This window comes from Varroa jacobsoni, unplaced genomic scaffold (assembly GCF_002532875.2).
Source record: "Varroa jacobsoni isolate VJ856 unplaced genomic scaffold, vjacob_1.0 scaffold_759, whole genome shotgun sequence".
Taxonomy (NCBI): Eukaryota; Metazoa; Arthropoda; class Arachnida; order Mesostigmata; family Varroidae; genus Varroa; species Varroa jacobsoni.
In genome coordinates, this window is record NW_019213661.1 from 344,086 (window position 1) to 362,705 (window position 18,620).

Below are 18,620 nucleotides of genomic sequence, written 5' to 3' on the forward strand. Positions count from 1 at the left end.
TTTTGATTCGGCCTTTTACTATTCGAGACACCCGATCCCATTTTCAAAACCCTACACATATTTCTTGGGATATTTCAAGAACAATTTTCAAGTTAATTTAAAATACTAAGGTAGGGTTTAAATACATCAGTTCGGACGTTCATTATACTTATACCTGTCATACACACATATGCTTGTCTGTCACCAATACTTTTCCAGGCGTTCATAGTTGAATTGTTGTTAATGTAAGGCAACATCAAACTACTATTAAAAATTCAGATAGAAGAATAATTAAGTATTTGGCTAAGCTTGTGACCCTCTTAGTTGGTAAATAGTAAGTTAATTGTAAACAATAAAAAATGGCGGTAGACTCTTACGGACTAATAAGAAATTGCTGGTATGTTTAGGCCAAATAAAAATTTACTCAACATAGTTTCTCATTATTTGTCTTTATTTCAAGGCGCTTAAATGTTGTACACCCGATCAAACATAGTAATTTAATAGAATAATAAATATGACGCAAAGTGACCTTTTTATAATACTGAAAGCCTAAAGTGAAATACATTATTTATTATTAACATGCTAAAAAAATGAAGGTGCAAAAATAAGTGAATATAGCATTGCGACGCAATTTGTGCTAACTACTACCCAAAACTTGTATTTAATTACGCGTTTGCAGAATCAGTAAATTCATTTTCGCTCACTATAATATATTCCACAGCTTGTTTATGATTACTCTAGTATATGAACAGTTAGTTGTACTGCATAACAGAGATCTATATGCGTCGTATCATAAGGATGGTCAATTTGCAGTGACTTCTGTGTTGACATTTGATATCACAGGACCTACGTTCAGTTATCATTGCTAATCAAAACCGCGTAGTTTCAGAACGTGAATACGTGTGGATGGCTTTACAATTGCATCAATAAAAGCTATACAATGATTTTGATAAAGGCTAGGTAATAAAATTCTATTATGTTATATAATGATAATGTTAACAGCTTTCATAATGCAATTCGCTTCCAGGCCCATTTTTTACGCAAAAAAATAATTTTGGCTGAAGGTATGTATCTAGATATTGTTGCATGCTACACTTATAGTCTTTGGTAACCAATTCACAGCCTGTCACCCAGGCCTACGTTAAAATCTGCATGTCATCTAAAAAAAATATATATTAATTCAAATTGGCTCGCAGATATTCAAAATGAGCAAAGCTGATAGCAAAATTTATTCTTCTAAAAATACATTTGAAGTAACACATCGATTTTACTGATTAAAATTTGGTTTTAAAATAATGAGGATTAATTTTTATATATATATTTATTATTTATTATTATATATATATATCTTTAAAATATGGTTGACTTGATGCTAGCCTGTACGAAATGAAGTACTAAGGAGTTACTTTTTGCGGATGTATTACTGTGGCGGCAATTTGTCATTGTCTTTCAGTTTAGCATTAAAATAATTATAGAAATTATCTTTGTTTATTGTAAATTTCAAGATAGTGCGAGTTATACAAGTCATCGATGCAATCTGTTTACTTACTAACTTGTCTGCAAAGTAGCGTCAATTCTTAGTGAATATTTAGAACTAAATAGTTTAATCAAAACAGTGTAAATTGTAACGCGCTTGTTTCGTCTGATTCAAAATTGTGGTTCGGTTCTGTTTTTCGTTTTTTTATTTTTTTTTTTTTCTAGATCCCTTCGCCCACTCGACTGTTCGTTAAGGTAAAATCAAATTCATTGATGCGGATGAGAAGATGAACATAGAAATGGTAATTTACCTCACAGCAGGACTTCACAAAGACACGCTGGGGCATAAACTTTACTTCCCGCACTCCAATGTCTATTAAAAACTTTGATGAGGTAGTAACTCCCGTTAAGTAACGCGAAGGTATCAATGTCAAAGAGAATTAGAGCGATCCCAAACACGACTAGATTGAAAAAATTATTTCACCAAAATTACTATTTCCTACTACAACCTAGGCGCCCAATGCCACACAAGCCCATTACGCTTTTCTATTCTAATGCGCAATGAAAATGTACACTCACATAAATTTTACCTCATTTGTTAGAGGTTGCTCTTACGTAAGTCCAATTTACCTACGGATTGATATTAATTTCAATCAATTACATTAGTTTTGGAGTTTTCTATCGGATAGAGACATATTCTGTTTGCGCGTGCTAGATTTCACGGTAAGTACCGTTACGGCTAATCTTAGAAAATACTAGAAGCGTACATGCTAATAACATATGACAAATATTCAAGTGCAGATAAATGACGATAATCTTTGGATATTTGCAAATACCTAAATTTATCCATGATAAACGGCTAGAGTTATTTAAGTAAAGATCTATGAGTCCAAAAGCAGATTTCAGAAATTCCTTGTTTATATATAACGATCAGTTTTTAAGATTTAATGTTAATCACGTTAAGGTTGTCCGTTCAAAATGCGCATGCCAACCGGAACTACTTTATATTGTATCATCAAAGATTAGACCGTTAGTTTGTTTGTATTAGGCATTCAGATTTATTTATTCACTATTGGGTACTTATAAGGGTAGTAACTTATTTTTATTGTGGCGTAGGACTATCATGCAGACTGCAAGCTATACATTATTAATACACGCTCCTTATGATAACGTACTGGGTGGTCTAAGATTGACGATCTCAACTATCCAATTGTATCTTAGTTGAACCACCAGCCAACCAGGTCAAACATCGGGGTCATCTTCGAGTTACGCCATCAGTCCCTCTATTTGCGAAATCGAAATTTAAACTAATAATCAGCGGTTACGAAATACATGATCCGAACATGCTATAGGACGGAATGGGATGTTTGAACCACTTTCAATAGAAATCGTGCTTCGACTCTCGAAACACTTGTCAGATTGTTCAAAATATTGGAGCGCAGATCGGATTCATTTTTGGAACGCCCGGTACGCTCCTTCTAGAGCATGGCAAGCGTAGGAACTTCGCTAAGGGGCGGTGCCATAAGCCCTTGTGGAACAGGTGGTTGCAAGTGTCCTCCTCCGCTGCCGGTACCCACAGTTGCCTGTAAGTGGTGAGTTTGAGAGTTTCCAGTCGTAGGATGAACCCTGGCAGGGTGATGCGAATGATGGTGATGATGGTGATGGGTCATATCATAGCTCGGATGGTATCCTCCTGTTCGTTCCTGATGATAATATGAGTGGTGATATTCGCCAGAATTCAGCCGATAATCTGACGGCCATGATTGATTCATAAACTGTGAAGATGTCTGCGAGTTTGGGTCATCCTATGACATAAGACAGAATGGCAAGCATATAGCACAACAGATACAAAGTTTTGTCCCTTTTTTTGTAATACCTTGCATGAAGTCATCTACTGTAATTACTTGTTCTAATTCTTCTAATGAGTTTCTATATACATACCTGAACAGCGTTGTCAACGGCAGAGAAGAACCTTTGACTGTGCTCATTGTTATGATTATCGAGCGAAGTAATGAAACAGTCACTAGGTTGGGGATTGATAAGACCAGAGTCAGTGTGCTTTATGGAAACCTGAGACGAATTTACAGGGTATGATGAACAGCCAGGGTAGGCGGAATGAAGCGTAGGAACGGATTGACGGAGATCTCCATGCTGAACTGGCAAGGAATGGCTTGTCCTGGAATTCATAACAAGGTTTGAACAAATATTCCATCAACATGTCGATGACAACATGATGACAAACTATATTGACAAAATAGTGTTTTGAGCGATTGATCGTTCAATACTTGATTTGTGCATTAAGGAAGTAGTATATCAGTTTACATTGTAGTCTGTGATAATGCTTGTTGACTACTTGGTAAGCAAAGAACAATATTATCCGAAGTTCTGCAGGTATCTAAAAACCGTGTATTAACTACTTTGTAAACTATACTATATACTATATATATACTATAAAATTTGTTTAAGAAAAGAAAATGTATATGGATCTTTGAAAAACAGCAGTATTTCAAATTATACGAGATGCTACACTACCAGTAGTTCTAGGTTATGACCTATCCGGGTATTAGTATACCCACCGATATGTAAGCTTAAATGCCTCTTGCCTCTGTGCCGCTCCAGAGGTCAGCTGATGTTGATAGGATTGGAAATGCTGAGGGTGCTTATCACTATCTTCGCTAGATCGATCATTAGATTCTCCGCCGGTGGAACCTGAAGCTGTCCATTCCTGAACGGCTTTCTCGCCTGCCATTAAAGATGGTTGGTATAAATCGATTGATGAATGGTGATGATGGTGGTGCAGAGGGACTCCGGTGTAATCGGTGTAAGGGCTTCCGGTTGGTGCTGTTGGCCTGGCGGCCGTGGGAAGGGCAGGATGACCGGAGTGTGTAGTTGGCCGGGCGAATGGATTTTGCCCAGGATAGCGCCGCTTGATTCCAGGGGGACATACGCACTCAAACGGTGGGCACGAGCACTGCGTGCCTAATGGCAGTTGAGATGGCAAAGGTAGAGCCGGTGCCGATGGAGCTGGGGGACCAGCAGATGGTGGTGGAAGCATTGAAAGTCTCTCGACTCGAGACACCTTCACATAATATTCGTAGTCCACCTCTGACGTCCACGTAGCCGCGGATCCATTCGACAGAACTGCAGGCGCGTGCTGCTGTACACGAAACAAAGATAAACTCATTAACTACTTACCAAACAGTAAGTTTTCAGTACAAAACACCAGAGCGTTACGTATAGTAGCAAAGTAGAAATTGTCGCATTGATTATCTATATTGCATTGCATTTTTTGATACTATGAGCAGATTATATAGAGTAAATCTCTTCATGGGTGGCAAGCGTAAAAGTGATCGCGCAGCTAATTTTGGTAAACATCACACATCACGTGACATGAATTAAAACTGAACCAGCATGTCATCAGTATGCTGCGAAACCCGCTATATAATACAGCATGTATTAATTTATATACATTCGTTGCTTGTTTAGCTTATACAGTTTCGAATACATTTATATATAGAATATTTATTAGGGTTATAATAGGTTCGATACTACTGTTTATTTTTAATTGAAAGACACTCAGGCAGGCATTCACCCACTTTCTGATATTAAGAATGCCCTTTGCACATAAATCGTATAAGGTAGACCACACGTGAAATTGGATCTTTGGTCGGTAGGCTAGCCCACATTGAACAGGTTTGTATTCGTCCATTTCCCAGAACCAATTGGGGGATGAAAGGTACACACTCCTGGGAGGTAAGCCACCTGTGCGTGGATTCCCATTTCTTTGATTTCACCCGCCGAACAGATGCGTTTGATCAGGGCGAACAAGGAAACGAACTCTGAATCTAGAGGCTAAAGTAAAATATACACAGCCGATTTGAACGTTGCTAGGCACAACAACACCAAATTAGAGCGATATCACTCAATGTAAGTTTATTTTTCTCAAGAAGAAAGCACAAATCTATTAAAGATTAGTTCTAACCACAATAATAGGTGATCATACCTTAGTTATTGTATGGTATGATGGGTTTTTCTGACTATATAGTTTGTGATTCGGATTAAACAGACTAATAGAAAAAAAAAAGGTATCCAGAGACAATGCTAGCAGCGGTGCAATGACACCTGTCCTTGTAATAACGCGGATGAATCTGACTTAGATAGTCAATCAAAAATTTCGCCATAAATAGAAACAAGTATAAAATGATGATTAGTTTCAAGTGCTAGCAAGTTTAAAGTAAGCGATATTATAGTAGACTCGTACTACAGCAATGCCAAAAAAAAAAACTGAAGAAAAAGGTTTTATGATTGTGAAGGCATGGTTCTTCAGCGACGCGGGCACTTTCGCGGTAATCCGTTATACCAAACAGGTGACTTTACGCCTGCATTATCTTACCATACAGCTGAAATGCCTAAATGTACAGTGACAAATTCACTAATGAAACGTCTGATTAGACACACAAGGACATTCAACTTACGAATAAGTTTAAGACGTGCGTATAGCGTTTAGTTCCAGCACCAGTGTTTATGGTACTCTAATGTTAAATACATTCAAGTGGCAGTTAGATGTTACAACAGCTGCAAAGCTAATGAAAGCAAAGGCAGTCAACTAAAATAATCAAAACGTTCCTATTCTAATTATGATGCTTCTACTCATATTCCGAAATGATCAATGTCCGTTGTTTATTAATATGTCGGGCAGGAAGGATAACCAGCCTTTAGGCGTGCATGTATCGCTAGGGCCGACTGTATTGAGAAGCAACGACGAGGGTTGCTTCCTACTAACTAAAAAGATACCGCTTTCTCAAAGGCAGTAGTAGAAGACAAAAATACTTATAACGGCAATAAAAAAGGAAGAGTAACTTTAGGGTTAAATACCCTATTATAAGCAAAACGAGTGAGTCAGCTTGAGTTACATTCAAATACTCAAACGAGAAGGTTGAAGTTTCAATTTTCATCAAATGATTAGAAAGTCGAACATAACTAAAGGCTAGCCCAAGCATTCACTCGCATATAAGCATTCAGTTTGGTGCAGTAACCCCGACATGGACGAAGTTACAACAACAAAGGTCCGTTTAGGCGTTCTGAGCATTAACACTGCTAAACTTGCTCGTCTTTGTGTAATATGGCCACATTTAAAACTTTTATTTACTCATACTCTTCTCATGGTTTCCATATAGTTATACAGAGTTTTATAGAAAATAATGCGACATTTGTCAAAATATACATATTCCAAGATAAATCCAAAATTAACTCCAATTTTTAAATTAGTAAAAAACGTAAAACACGCGAGGCTATGTGTTTGGGTCTATGAACTGGTTCGTTGATCTGATTTCGCTGCTTGACATAATTAGTAATTGCTCTTTGGCTGCCACTGAATGTGCGATAAGATTTAAGGAAGGTTAATAAAATAACGTTTATTCATCTTTAAGGGACTTTTATAAAAATACAAAAGGCTATATATATGTTACGGGATCAATAATGATCTTTCATTTGTATGACCTCTAAACTATAATATTCATAGGCTTAGAAACTATGAAACGATGATGAGTCGAACTGCAGGTATGCTAGCTTGTTCTGTGTTATCGTGCATCATTTTAGGAATGCTGGTTTGATTTTACCAAAGCTCGTTAGATTTCGGGCTTACCTAGATGATCTGAATTTCATAAATGGCTGTTAGCGCAATTTTTAAAGCGAAAAATTAAGCCCCGTGTGGACGAGTAACAGTTTCTGTGGTTGTTGAATCGTAGCTGCAGTAATCGTTGCATAACGCAAGAGTTGCATGTCGTTGTTTTGGTTAATCCGATATTCCTAAAGGAGTTAACTTTTTTGAAATTTGAAAAACGAAACGAGTCACTCCCACAAAATCTTCCCGCCCTTTAACCTGCCCTTATTAATCTGGGATCCAACGTTTGCGACTTAGTTGTTACTAGCACATACCACAGATGAAACATACTCTTCATTACAATACTGTCGGCATACCAGCATTACGGTCAAAGTTCATACACGATAGACGGGAGTAGTTAACTAGCCAAAAGGAAGACAAACAGGGAAAATTAGGTTCTCCCCTTAGGCAAATCTAATTGTGTGCTCTATTTTGTCTTTTTGATGATTCCATCCTCCATTATCACAATGTCCCGTTGATCTATAGGTGCAAATCACATATGTGTTTAGCAGCCTATTAAGATAATCCAGGAAGGAGGTTGGGTGTACTACTAATATGCTTTAAAGGAGCCTATATACAGTTTTTTTTTTGCAATTCCTTTTTAAGACTTCGAATAACTTGTATTTCGGACCTGCTTTCTTTGCAACTTCCTAGGATTTCTACTGCCTCCACGCATGCATTGAATCGATTTGTGCAGCAGAATGTGAAGGCCACGACTCTCCTGACATGCTCGTTTCAAATATTCAGTCGGACCTGCACGCTTTTTGGTTTGGGAGCCCGAGGATGCCGTTAGCAACTTCTGGCAGTGTCAAATCATTTCACAGGACTGTGATATTTCGGAAATTCTCAGCCAACTAATATAAGTGGCAGTGTGGCACTTCGGTTGACATCTCTTGATTCGAACCCAGGATATTGCGAGTTTCGAAACAATATGTGAGGTTATTAGACAGCCTCTTTTACCAGTTCCATTTCGCGTTTTACGTCGGACTTCAGTTTGGCATTCTGAAGGCAGTTCCTATAGTACCGTGTGATCCTCGTAACGAATTGCTCGTAACATGTCTGAAGCCTGCTTAGTTCTCTAGTCGGAAGTGGTATGTGTTTGGCCATAGAACATTGCAGTTAGAGGCCACTGGTACGAAAAAACGATAACTGCGATGGTAAAACTCGAAATATATTAGAATGCTTTGCGTTGATAATGCTCTGCCTGCAGTCACACGGCTGTGGCATTTATAAGCTTGACACACTATTATTGATTTTAATATTGAATTATCCCTACCTACTGGATCGTCAGATTCGATTGTAGACGAGTGAAGTTGGAAAATGATTAATGTTGAATTTCTCAAAATGTTCATACCTCCTGCAATACAGTGCTTCACAAGTTGGTCCAAGTAATACCTTTATATGTGGACATGTTCACATGTTTGTGCGAGTCAGCTCTTTCGCTGCCGACCTTATTGCGATACCTTAGCCGTTCCTATGAGTCTGTTTGTATATGTCGCAAATATTTGGTCCTGCTAATCTCACAGAAGGATAATTTTAATCTCCGCTGCTCTCCACGTTTTTGAATAGCTGAGTCAGGGCAGTCCCTACTGCTTTACTGTGAGCCAGTTTCAAGCTCATGGCAAACAGGTGTTTTCAACAAAATACACTCGCCTGATGTGCGTCTACGTATTTATTGAGGCAAATGTTTGAGGGTTGTAATAGCATTCGAAACATTCAATAAAGAGGTAGAATGAAAAACAAATTATCTATGCTTTTGGAAACTGTAGTTTATGAATCAAGGTCAAAAAAGCTGTGAAGAGCTTCAAGCGAATTCTAGGGTGCGCCTTTATAGCAAAAAAGTTTTAGTAGTACCATTATTATTATGTAAATCGCTTCCAGGACACATCCTGATCATTTCTCCAGTGGTTTTTAATCAGTTTGTTTAATTCATATATAATAAAACGCAAACTGATATAAGTAAATAAAGACCGCTTTATGTAAGGACGGAAAAACCTTTATCGGAGTGAACCCGAGTTTGTATGAAGGTCGTGAAGAGTTTTTAATTTGATCGTATTTCTTCAAGTATGATTTATCACGTGTGTCCTCAACTCGGAGCAATAATAAAAGGGTAATTAACCCGGTAATACTCGACATATTATAGGCATTGTTTAGGCGAGGGACGCTGCTTAAGTTAATGCTGCCTTTTTAGATATGCAACACTTTGAGACGAAGTCATAAATCAGCTACGACCTTGCGATACCTTTGACATGAGGATTCGACGCATCTATCATGTTTGCATCAATTTGAATAAAATGTCGTTTTCATCAATTTGAGCTATTATCTCTCAAAAATTACCTACAGTAGCGACTTAGAAAGCGACAAGATGTTCTGCGGACAGTGGAAGAAATTCGTCGATTCAAGCGAAGACAAGTTAATTGCTTCGGAGAAACAAACCTCATGGTGAAAGGACCCTCATGGATCTTATAAATAACTCAAGTTGCGTGAGAAGACCGTCTAGACTCGTCTAGATCGCGTGGCTAATATTGCGTAAGATATGGTCTAACAGAAGTAACGACAGCTGGCTTCCGATTTTGGTAGATTATATACCGGGTATATTTTTTTGCGTTCGATTACATTACGTCGCCCAATGGAAGTAGCGCAGCAAATTTACACAGGATTTACCATTTAAATTCTAGGCTTTGTAGCATCTGTAAAATTAGGCAACACCATAGTATAATTCAATTCAGAGTCAACTTTATTATCGCACTACATAAGACAAGCTGATTATAAAAAAATTGCAGTATAGGCCCATGAAATCAGTTTGTAAGGAAGAAGTTGTGCAGTGTCTTGAGTGGACGTTGCGTTTATTGTTAAGTTACAATAGTAATCACAACATATACCACACAACGGGATCATTAATACAATCGTATACATGTTTCAGACACACCTCACTTTTCGTTCTACTACTACGGTATATATGTATTTTGATCGAAACGCTAGGTGTATACTGATAACCTGCATATTATATATTATACTGCAGCTCCAAAGATATTTCAAGCTAACTTACTCCCTCCTGCAACGTTTTCTCTTTGACTGAAGAACAATCTAATCAATTATTTGGCGAGGACTAAGCTGAGATCTTACAAAGATTCATCACAAGAATACAAAATAGAAGCTTTTAGTTAGCTAGACAACGATCGTGTAAAACTCTAAACTAGAATGTGTTAGAATATAGCATTAGCGATAGGTAAGGGGCCGCTGATGCCATTGTTCAGGAAGAAAGACTCAGTAGGAGGTGAGCGCCTGCTGGATGATTTAATATCCGAAACTAAGAGGAAGTTAGCTAGTCTGGAAGGAGCGCATAGAGTAGTTTAACTAGAATTTGTCTCCAGTAAATAAAAATTATTACAACAACACAATGCACTGAACTACGTCGATGCGCATACTTCTACTTTATCAACTATCTTACCTTGATCACATTTAGTTCCTCAATGTTGTTATATACAGTATATTTGGGGTACGGAACACCATCTGTGATATAGTGAGTTTTAAATAAGGATGATATACAACTTATTAAGGTTGAGCAACGTAGAGTGCCATTCAAACCTACGATGTTACCTCTATTATGCTGTTAGGTAAATAGCAGATTAACGCAACACCATGTTCAATATCTTGTTCAAAGGGGCCACAAATACAACTAAATCCGTGGCTAATAAATAAACGTGAGCTACAGGATCCACCGCTCAGCAGTTCACATTTGGCCTCTGATTTGCATCTAGCGCCAGTTAGTGCCGCCTCCGTTCTTTGTGAGCTTGTTTCGCTATGGCGAACTGTTCATCGACCTGCTTGAACCCTGAACCCGGACAGACTGGGTCACTAAATCATAGCTCTGATCAGTGATAACCCAATCCCTGCGTACTATACCGCTAACTTATGTCTTTTTGAGATTACACGAGGCCATCAGTGTAACACTTATCCAATTGACACGAAACGCGTTGTCACAGTTGATATGGCATTCAAATTTAACGAAAAAAATTCTGTTCTTTCTTATGATACATTATATCTTATGTTTGATGTGGAGGATGTGCTGTTTGAATTTCGTAGATCTGTTTCCTTCCAAGCAAAAGGGTAAAGTCTCCATCTATGAAACGGCCTGCATAATTATTTAAAGGTTACAAAATGAAGCCATTTCAAGCCTTGCTAGGCTCATCTATCGTCTATACTCAACCCTTGTCATTTTCAACGTCCTTAGGCTAAACAGCAGGTTCTTTTTGTTATTACGCAGTGAGGCTTACTTATATACCATATGGTCACGATGGATATACAAGTATGACGTAGAGTTAGACTTTATTTAGTCGACGCTCAACTGGCGTTACCCAAAAACGAGATTGACGAAGTATATCTGCTTTTCCTTCATAAAGGCGTAAAGATTTAACCCAGATCTTAACCAGAATATCTCTTGAGGACATCTGCTCGCTTCATGTGATCCTAGGCCCATTGTCTTGTATTATAATAAATGTTGGACGATATGTACGTATCTTACGTAATATATACATCAAGCACACAAAAAATGCATGCGTATTTCTTATCTACCAGATACTCTTATTCTCAAGGTGTGGCCACAGAAGCAATCTAACAATTCCTATGGCCAGATGAAAAAAACAGCGACGTTGGCAGGAACTAGTGCGATAATGAGGACTCATCGAATATGCATAGTTGTTCTGACAGAGGCCAAAAGAGGCACCAATGACTTTCAACAATCTTAGGTTTGAATGTATAGCAGGAGAAGATGACCTTTAGGTCCAAGAATGCAGGGATGTGACTAGTGAAGCTGCAGCAATACCAACAACCCTAACAATGAGCGTCTAACGGCGTCCAATCAAGATTAGTTTCACTTCGATCACCCTTATACGGAGTAAGCACGTGAATAAAATGGATAGCTCAACGTATGATAATGTCGCCAACTGATTTGTAGCAGAAACTGTAAGCAGAAGCTCAGATCTCCGAGGAACAGATATATACCCATTTTGCGTTATTAAAAAATATTTTCTTCACTTTTGCACTTTTCATCACATTTTCTTTTCGTTCGTAGTCCAATATATGATGTGTATATATACGTTTACCTTTGTTTTAGTACACAAGCTAACCTCTATGGAAGATCGCGCTTTGCATCAAGAAAATAAGCTCCACGAGTTGATGTCTTTCTCGAAAATCTGTCAAAAAAGTGTTGAAGGTGTTTACGAAGCATGGCTGCTACAGCTGCTTCCACGATCAAAGTACTCAAAGATGTGCCATTAGCTTATTTACTTAGACAAATGAACTACCACAGCTTATATTAGGTGCTGCAAGATGTTCGAAGTAACTAATATATAAGAGAAACTCTCAGAGTACGCACAACATCAGCTTCCATGGGTTACCTTATTGGAATCACCAAATTAGAACATGCAAAACCTACGGCATGAAGCTCTGTTACGCTGGCACTGCACAGAACCTTCAAGCAGTCGTCTTACAACTGACAAGGGTAATTCAGTGTAAAACGTTATGTAAGTAAGGCCATACATAAGCTTATCAATCAATAGCAGCAAAGCGTTTATCGCCCTGCGAATTTGAGCCAGAATAAGATGTACCAAGCACCTTCTATCCAAAATCAGCTAAATCTATTATGCTAAATTGCACACTTTCCGTTATTCCTAATTCCGACACGCATTATCTGTAGTGGATTGTAACGGTTTCGATGTATCAGTTGAAGGATACTGTATAGTTATTCACAAGCAAATCCTTAAAGCACATTCGGAATCAGATGTCGAAACTTTGATTACTGAGTTCCAGCTTCTCGTCTTCTTTTTTTAGAAGTATATTAAGATCCTGTTTTTTTTTTAATTTTCTATTTTTAAAATATTTAACAAACATAAGGATGGATTCAGATTACTGATTTGTACAAAAGGTTATAACATTAAGTAAGAAGGGCCTTGTTTTCCGTGTCAACAAAACAATTAAATAATTTGCCGGCAAGCCACGTGAACTGAGGTAATAGGTCGAACACTACTGAAATGTATTTAACAGTAAAGTACGACTGCGATCAGCTGCATTTGGTTGACAGATGTGTCCGTATGTTTATGCTGCTGCAAATTTTTGCCATAAAAATCGGCCGATGCATAATTTTCGTTAACCTATAGTAGCACTGTCACATCGGCTGCTGTTTACTACATATGGCATATAATGGGGCACCTAGCACACTTGAACCGATTAGCAACTGCCTCTGCATAATACAGTCAGTCAACTAACTCTGTAAGAAAGTAGGAGGCGATCGCAGATCGAGTTCTTGCGTGATAGCTTTACAAGCTACGCTGTTAAGCAAACGCAGACATGCACACTCGTAGGCAGGCATGCAGATAGACATGAACATAGTCACCTCGTGCATGCATCACTTGGTCGCTCGCCTGTTCATCCAATCGTCCACTCACCCTGATGTTAAGACCATTATTCGCGGGCCAAACAATTGACGCTATGTCTACCGCTTGTCCATCTATCTATCATTTGTCGTTTTCGCTCCTTTCTCTCCATCGTTCTTGCTTTGTTTGACAGTGCGGTATGCCATTTACTTCACTTTAGCAGTGTTTCACTTTAACGGAGTATTTATCGCACACGCTGCTACTGTCTGGCTACGACTCGGACTAGGGCAAAGGGCCAGAGGATCATATTGGCTAACCAAAAAACTTTACCGGTCGAAGATAATCTAACAGAGACCATAAGGGGGAATATAATTTTTTCTTTCTTTATTTTTGGACAGGTTGCATGACATAAGGCTGGTATGGTAGAGCAAAAGCTAGCCAACGAGGTTCCCTGTATCGCACTCTACTGCAAAACTCAATCGTTCAGATTTACTCATTGTTTTGGAAATGACATGTTATCTACTCTAATAGCTCACATAATTGTGAAGCTTTATTGAATTTAATACAGGGTGCGTCACATAGCATACATGTTCCAGTGCTGTTTTGAAAATAAGAAACAAGTTAATCATATTTAGGAAGGATAGTGTCCGCCGTAATGCATGAAGTATCTAGGCAGTCAGTGTATCGAGAAACCGAAGCGCAGAAATTTAGGAAAGATCTGGGGCCACTGCAGACAGAACAAACCAGTCATATCGTGGCAGCAGCAAAAGCAACTTTCCTAGAGTTCCTCGCTTAAAGCGGCATGTCACAAAGCTCCACCCTATCGAAAGAGGCGGAGCATGCTGCCGAACAGCTATTATACTACCCGATTGGAAAAATGCGGTCTGCAAGCACAGACGGCGTTGTGACAGCATGGGATATGCAATACACTATCGTGCTATACATGCAGTAGTAAGCTGAAGACAAACACAAATTATGAGTGTGTTGCATGCTCTAAAACAATAGACAAGAATCGCAATGAAGCGAGAATGGCTTTGACAAACCTGAAAACTTTCAGACAGGTGATGATCCTTAAACGTACTTGCACCAGCGGCTAAGTACGGAGTAGGACCACCGGCAAAACGAGAGCTTTCCAAAGCTGCCGCGGAGTAGCCACGTTTCGCTACACGGAGAGAACGACGAGCCTCGGCTGTTGCTTTCGGCTCAGGCTGTGGATGGTCGTGCAGTCCTTTTGCCTGTGAGAGTAAAGAGAAATGCAAACAATTATATTATGGAGAACTTGACATTTGTAGACCCGATAGATTTCTCAATTATGTTTATTAAACTCTCCAACCCAAAACGTTTTGAGTTGAGAGGAGGTAACCTAATGGCTCTAGGTCTAAAAGGTCGCTGACCGTGCAAAGTTTTGAGTTTTGAAAATTTATGAAACATTTTTACTCTGTGAATACCTTATGAGTTAGGAAGAAACCACCGTATGGCAAAAGCAGTCCTCAAACCAATTAAGCCTAAGTTATAATATCTTTGCCACAAGTTACAGTAAGCAGTAAACAGGAGCTAGGTGATCCCTCGGCATTGTTTTTAGTCACTAAGGCAATAAAGGCTAGAAGCTCATACCTGGAAAAAGATTGCATGCTCTGTATGACGCCAGAAATGGGTCACAGGATAACCACAATGGCCACGACATGGAAGCACTTCCAGACGTCCTGCGCAGCGGCGATTCGGGCACGGTTTTCCTAAAAGCCGATATGTGCGACGGTATAGTTGAAAGACCATATACGCATACGTAGACATCGTCTTTAAATTAATGATAGTTTTGCGAATATGCTTATTGAATTTTACAGACAGCCATTTCCAAGTAAAAATTGCTTCTTTAAAAACGAAATTAAGGCATTACCTATCCTTTCGCCTTATACATATATGGGCTATTTTACATTTAAAATTTAAGAAATTATTAATAACAAGTAAACTGCTCTACAGCCCGTACCCGTCCTTTACGCGCATTCTTCTCTTGTTAGAGCAGACATTTCTGGTCTGCTAAACTACCTTTTTGAAACACTATCCCATTAATTCAAAGTTATTTTAACGGTTCTATCTTTTTGGCTGTTGCGACTTTACATTAAATCTTATGCCAGCTAACAGTTAATGCGCATGTTACGGAGTATTCAATTCTCTGCCGCTTTGGTAGAGTGGTATATAACGACCATGTAGAAAATGCACATTAATAAGCAAACAAACATTCCTTTAATTTGCTATATGCACTTGCGAAGCTCGGAAGGATAATGGAGTCTGTTAGATCTATGTTATAAATACTAAAAATATTTTCGAATATTGTGATCGTTAGGAGCTCGTCAGCTTCTTTACTTTTAATCGATCTTTGTCCGCTAGACATCTGCCAGACAGCTTTACAACGGACACAGGCTTTGTTCTAATAAGTACCCAATCGATTTTGAATAAATTTACTATTTGGTGCACACCTCAAAAACATATTATCGAGTGCGCGCAAAATCAGTTTGTAATTAACTTTCCCAAAGGTTACAATTTTCAGACTGAAACATTATGCAAAAATACGATTTAGGGGGGTAACTACTAATCGGAAACAAAGGCGATATGGAAATCTGAACTTCAAGAGCAGAAAGAGGCGTAGGTATTTTCAAACCCTGTGTATTTCGTACGGAAACTAAGATCTTTAGTATTTTATTATAATTACTACTACTTGTTATAATAACTTTATTATTACTCAAAACATACAATACAAATACAATCGGTTTAGACACCCAGTACCTAAGAAAATTTGAAAGGAAAATGTTTTATAAGATTTGTGTCATCGCGATTGCAACTCACTGATTAAAATGCTGTATAACATCAGCTTGTTTAATACATTTACACAATTCCTAGCGTCGGAAGATTCTGTCTAAACTAAATCCTAATATTCACATGGAGTCACTGCGGTGCGTGTTAACGACGTAACTCGCATTTGACGTTAATTCTATGTTAAATTCTAAACAATCCAACATTGGAATATTGGCCTTTGCTACTACTGTCACCTATCTTTATATATATATAAGCGTTTTCCTAGATACCATGTCTTTTGTTAATCCTACGTGTCTTTAGTTATAGAAGAAGAAGAAGTCTATTTGCGCGTCGCTGGCTTCAGCATGAAGTGTAAATAGGGCTTAAATTTTTACGTGATCTGTACCCTTTGTCCGTACGAATGTATTTTAAACGTATACAGAAACAACGACTAGGGATTTTCTTCTTGCAGTGATGTCCTTATTCGTTAAAGAACGTTCAACCACTGTGAGCTGCGAATATTTATTTTATTGTCTATCAAGGTAATAGGGATTTATGATCACTCTGTTTTGCTATTGTTTAACTGATTGGATCGAGATGAGACCAGGGTAGCACAAGAATACTGCCACGATTTGATAAACGCATTAAATAAATTCTTGTTCTTTTTATGTAGATACGTATAGGTATCTTTGTATTATGAATATACACGAGATATTAAGAGGTCCGGCTTTCAGCATTACTCTAGGTACAGAGTGTTGATACAACTGAGCGATAAACCTTAAAATCGACGAAGACCGCAATTAAAATAGTATTCATTTTCATGTTTTTCTTGATAAAGCTTTTATTATTCCGTATCGCATGGATTGCACAAGATATTGTAGCCTCCATGATTATCGTATATTACAGGTTCAAAACGATGTCGTAATTCTCAGCTGTCTGCAGGCAGCGAATGTCCGGCAGGAGGCATAAAAAATGTTTGATCATGATTACAAGTAGAAGTTGATTTTCGTGCATCAACTTCAACAATATGTTGTACAATGTATCCGGCACATCATTTAGCTAATTCTGATACGTTTCGCTTTATATATGAAATGTTTTCAAAACTCATCCAGTATGGCAAAATGTCCCACAGTTATGATTAGATTAAGGGCTGGTATTTATTTACATTTTGAAAATTTTTGCGTATCTATGAGACATCACTAGAAGCTAAGAATAACTAACGTAGCTGAAGAGATCTTTCGTCTTTAGTCTCCAAAAAAACATGTGGTGTAAAGCACGCTTTAGCGGTAGGGCATCTTGGAAATATCCATAAATGGTTTGGCTCGCTCAAATATCATACTGTTCAGGTCAGCATGATTCCTCTGCAGCTATCATAAGTTCTGAAGTACCCATTTTGCAACGAACTCAGAAAGTTCGCTTACAAGGTCGCAGTGTCGTAGAGTGGATCTGAAACGTACAGCCTACGTATCTTCGAAGACTTAGCGTACCAGTGTCACGTGATTGAAATTCGGCAGGGTTCTATCCCTAATTACGTAATGATATATTGTTCTACAGTATATCATTTCGTTCTAGTCATCTTGTTCTAATCTTGCTGGCACAGCTAATCGTTAATAAATTGAACCCATGTTATTTTTTGCGCCTATAAAACAACAGACACTTAGAAACTACCTTATCTTTACAAGTTTATGAAAATTCGCTAGTTTGAGAATCATTATGAAATTTTGCCGCGTATCAGGAAAAGTAATCACGTCTAATAATTGACATTTTAGTCGCATATACGATTATAATTCTGTTATCTAATTAGATGTATATCAACAAAGAAGAAGTGTCCGGAATAACCTCGAACATTGAATTGACACATATTTCCTTTAAATGTTTAAATACAACAACAATCACCTTATGAACGAAATCGAAATCACGATGTGTCATTGGTAAAGAAGAGAAAACTACTAGTTAGATGCAATTTATAGTATAAGAACAAAAACAAATGCTGTACATAAGTTATACTCTTGGTAACGAAGCGTTTCGATCGGACATTCCATACATACCATACCCGTCGATAAATCAATTTCAAAGACATCTTGCGAAAAAATGTAAAAACAAATATCAATATATATGTAGATAGCTAGGCGCCGGTTAAATTTCGACCCACCTGGTTACTAAAAAAGGATACATTCTTTTAGCATGAAAAAAAACAAGGATGAAACAAGCGATGGCACATAAAAAACATTACAGCAACTCAGTTACACATTGTAAATCGCTACCATGAATCGCTATCTGTCTGGACATGTAATACATGTACAACGTCGGCCTGTTGTGGATTACCTGCCCGCTATGAC

The 18,620-nt window shown here is 38.1% G+C and overlaps 1 protein-coding gene across 5 annotated transcripts in view; it reads right to left on the reverse strand.

Moving 5' to 3' along the window:
• Positions 1 to 409: 409 nt before the first annotated feature.
• The window catches only part of LOC111263358 (uncharacterized), a 49,364-nt gene continuing 31,153 nt past the window's right edge, over positions 410 to 18,620 (reverse strand). For 2 of the 5 annotated variants that reach the window (XM_086969565.1, XM_022838363.2), the window contains 5 exons: positions 15,106 to 15,224; positions 14,535 to 14,726; positions 4,032 to 4,612; positions 3,397 to 3,631; positions 410 to 3,260 (listed from right to left, as the gene is read on the reverse strand). In XM_086969565.1, the coding sequence (XP_086825691.1) occupies positions 2,934 to 3,260; positions 3,397 to 3,631; positions 4,032 to 4,612; positions 14,535 to 14,726; positions 15,106 to 15,224 (1,454 nt within the window). In that variant the 3' untranslated portion in view covers positions 410 to 2,933. The remainder of the gene's footprint in view (positions 3,261 to 3,396; positions 3,632 to 4,031; positions 4,613 to 14,534; positions 14,727 to 15,105; positions 15,225 to 18,620) is intronic. The other 3 variants (XM_022838361.2, XM_022838362.2, XM_022838360.2) reach the window with 3 other exon arrangements.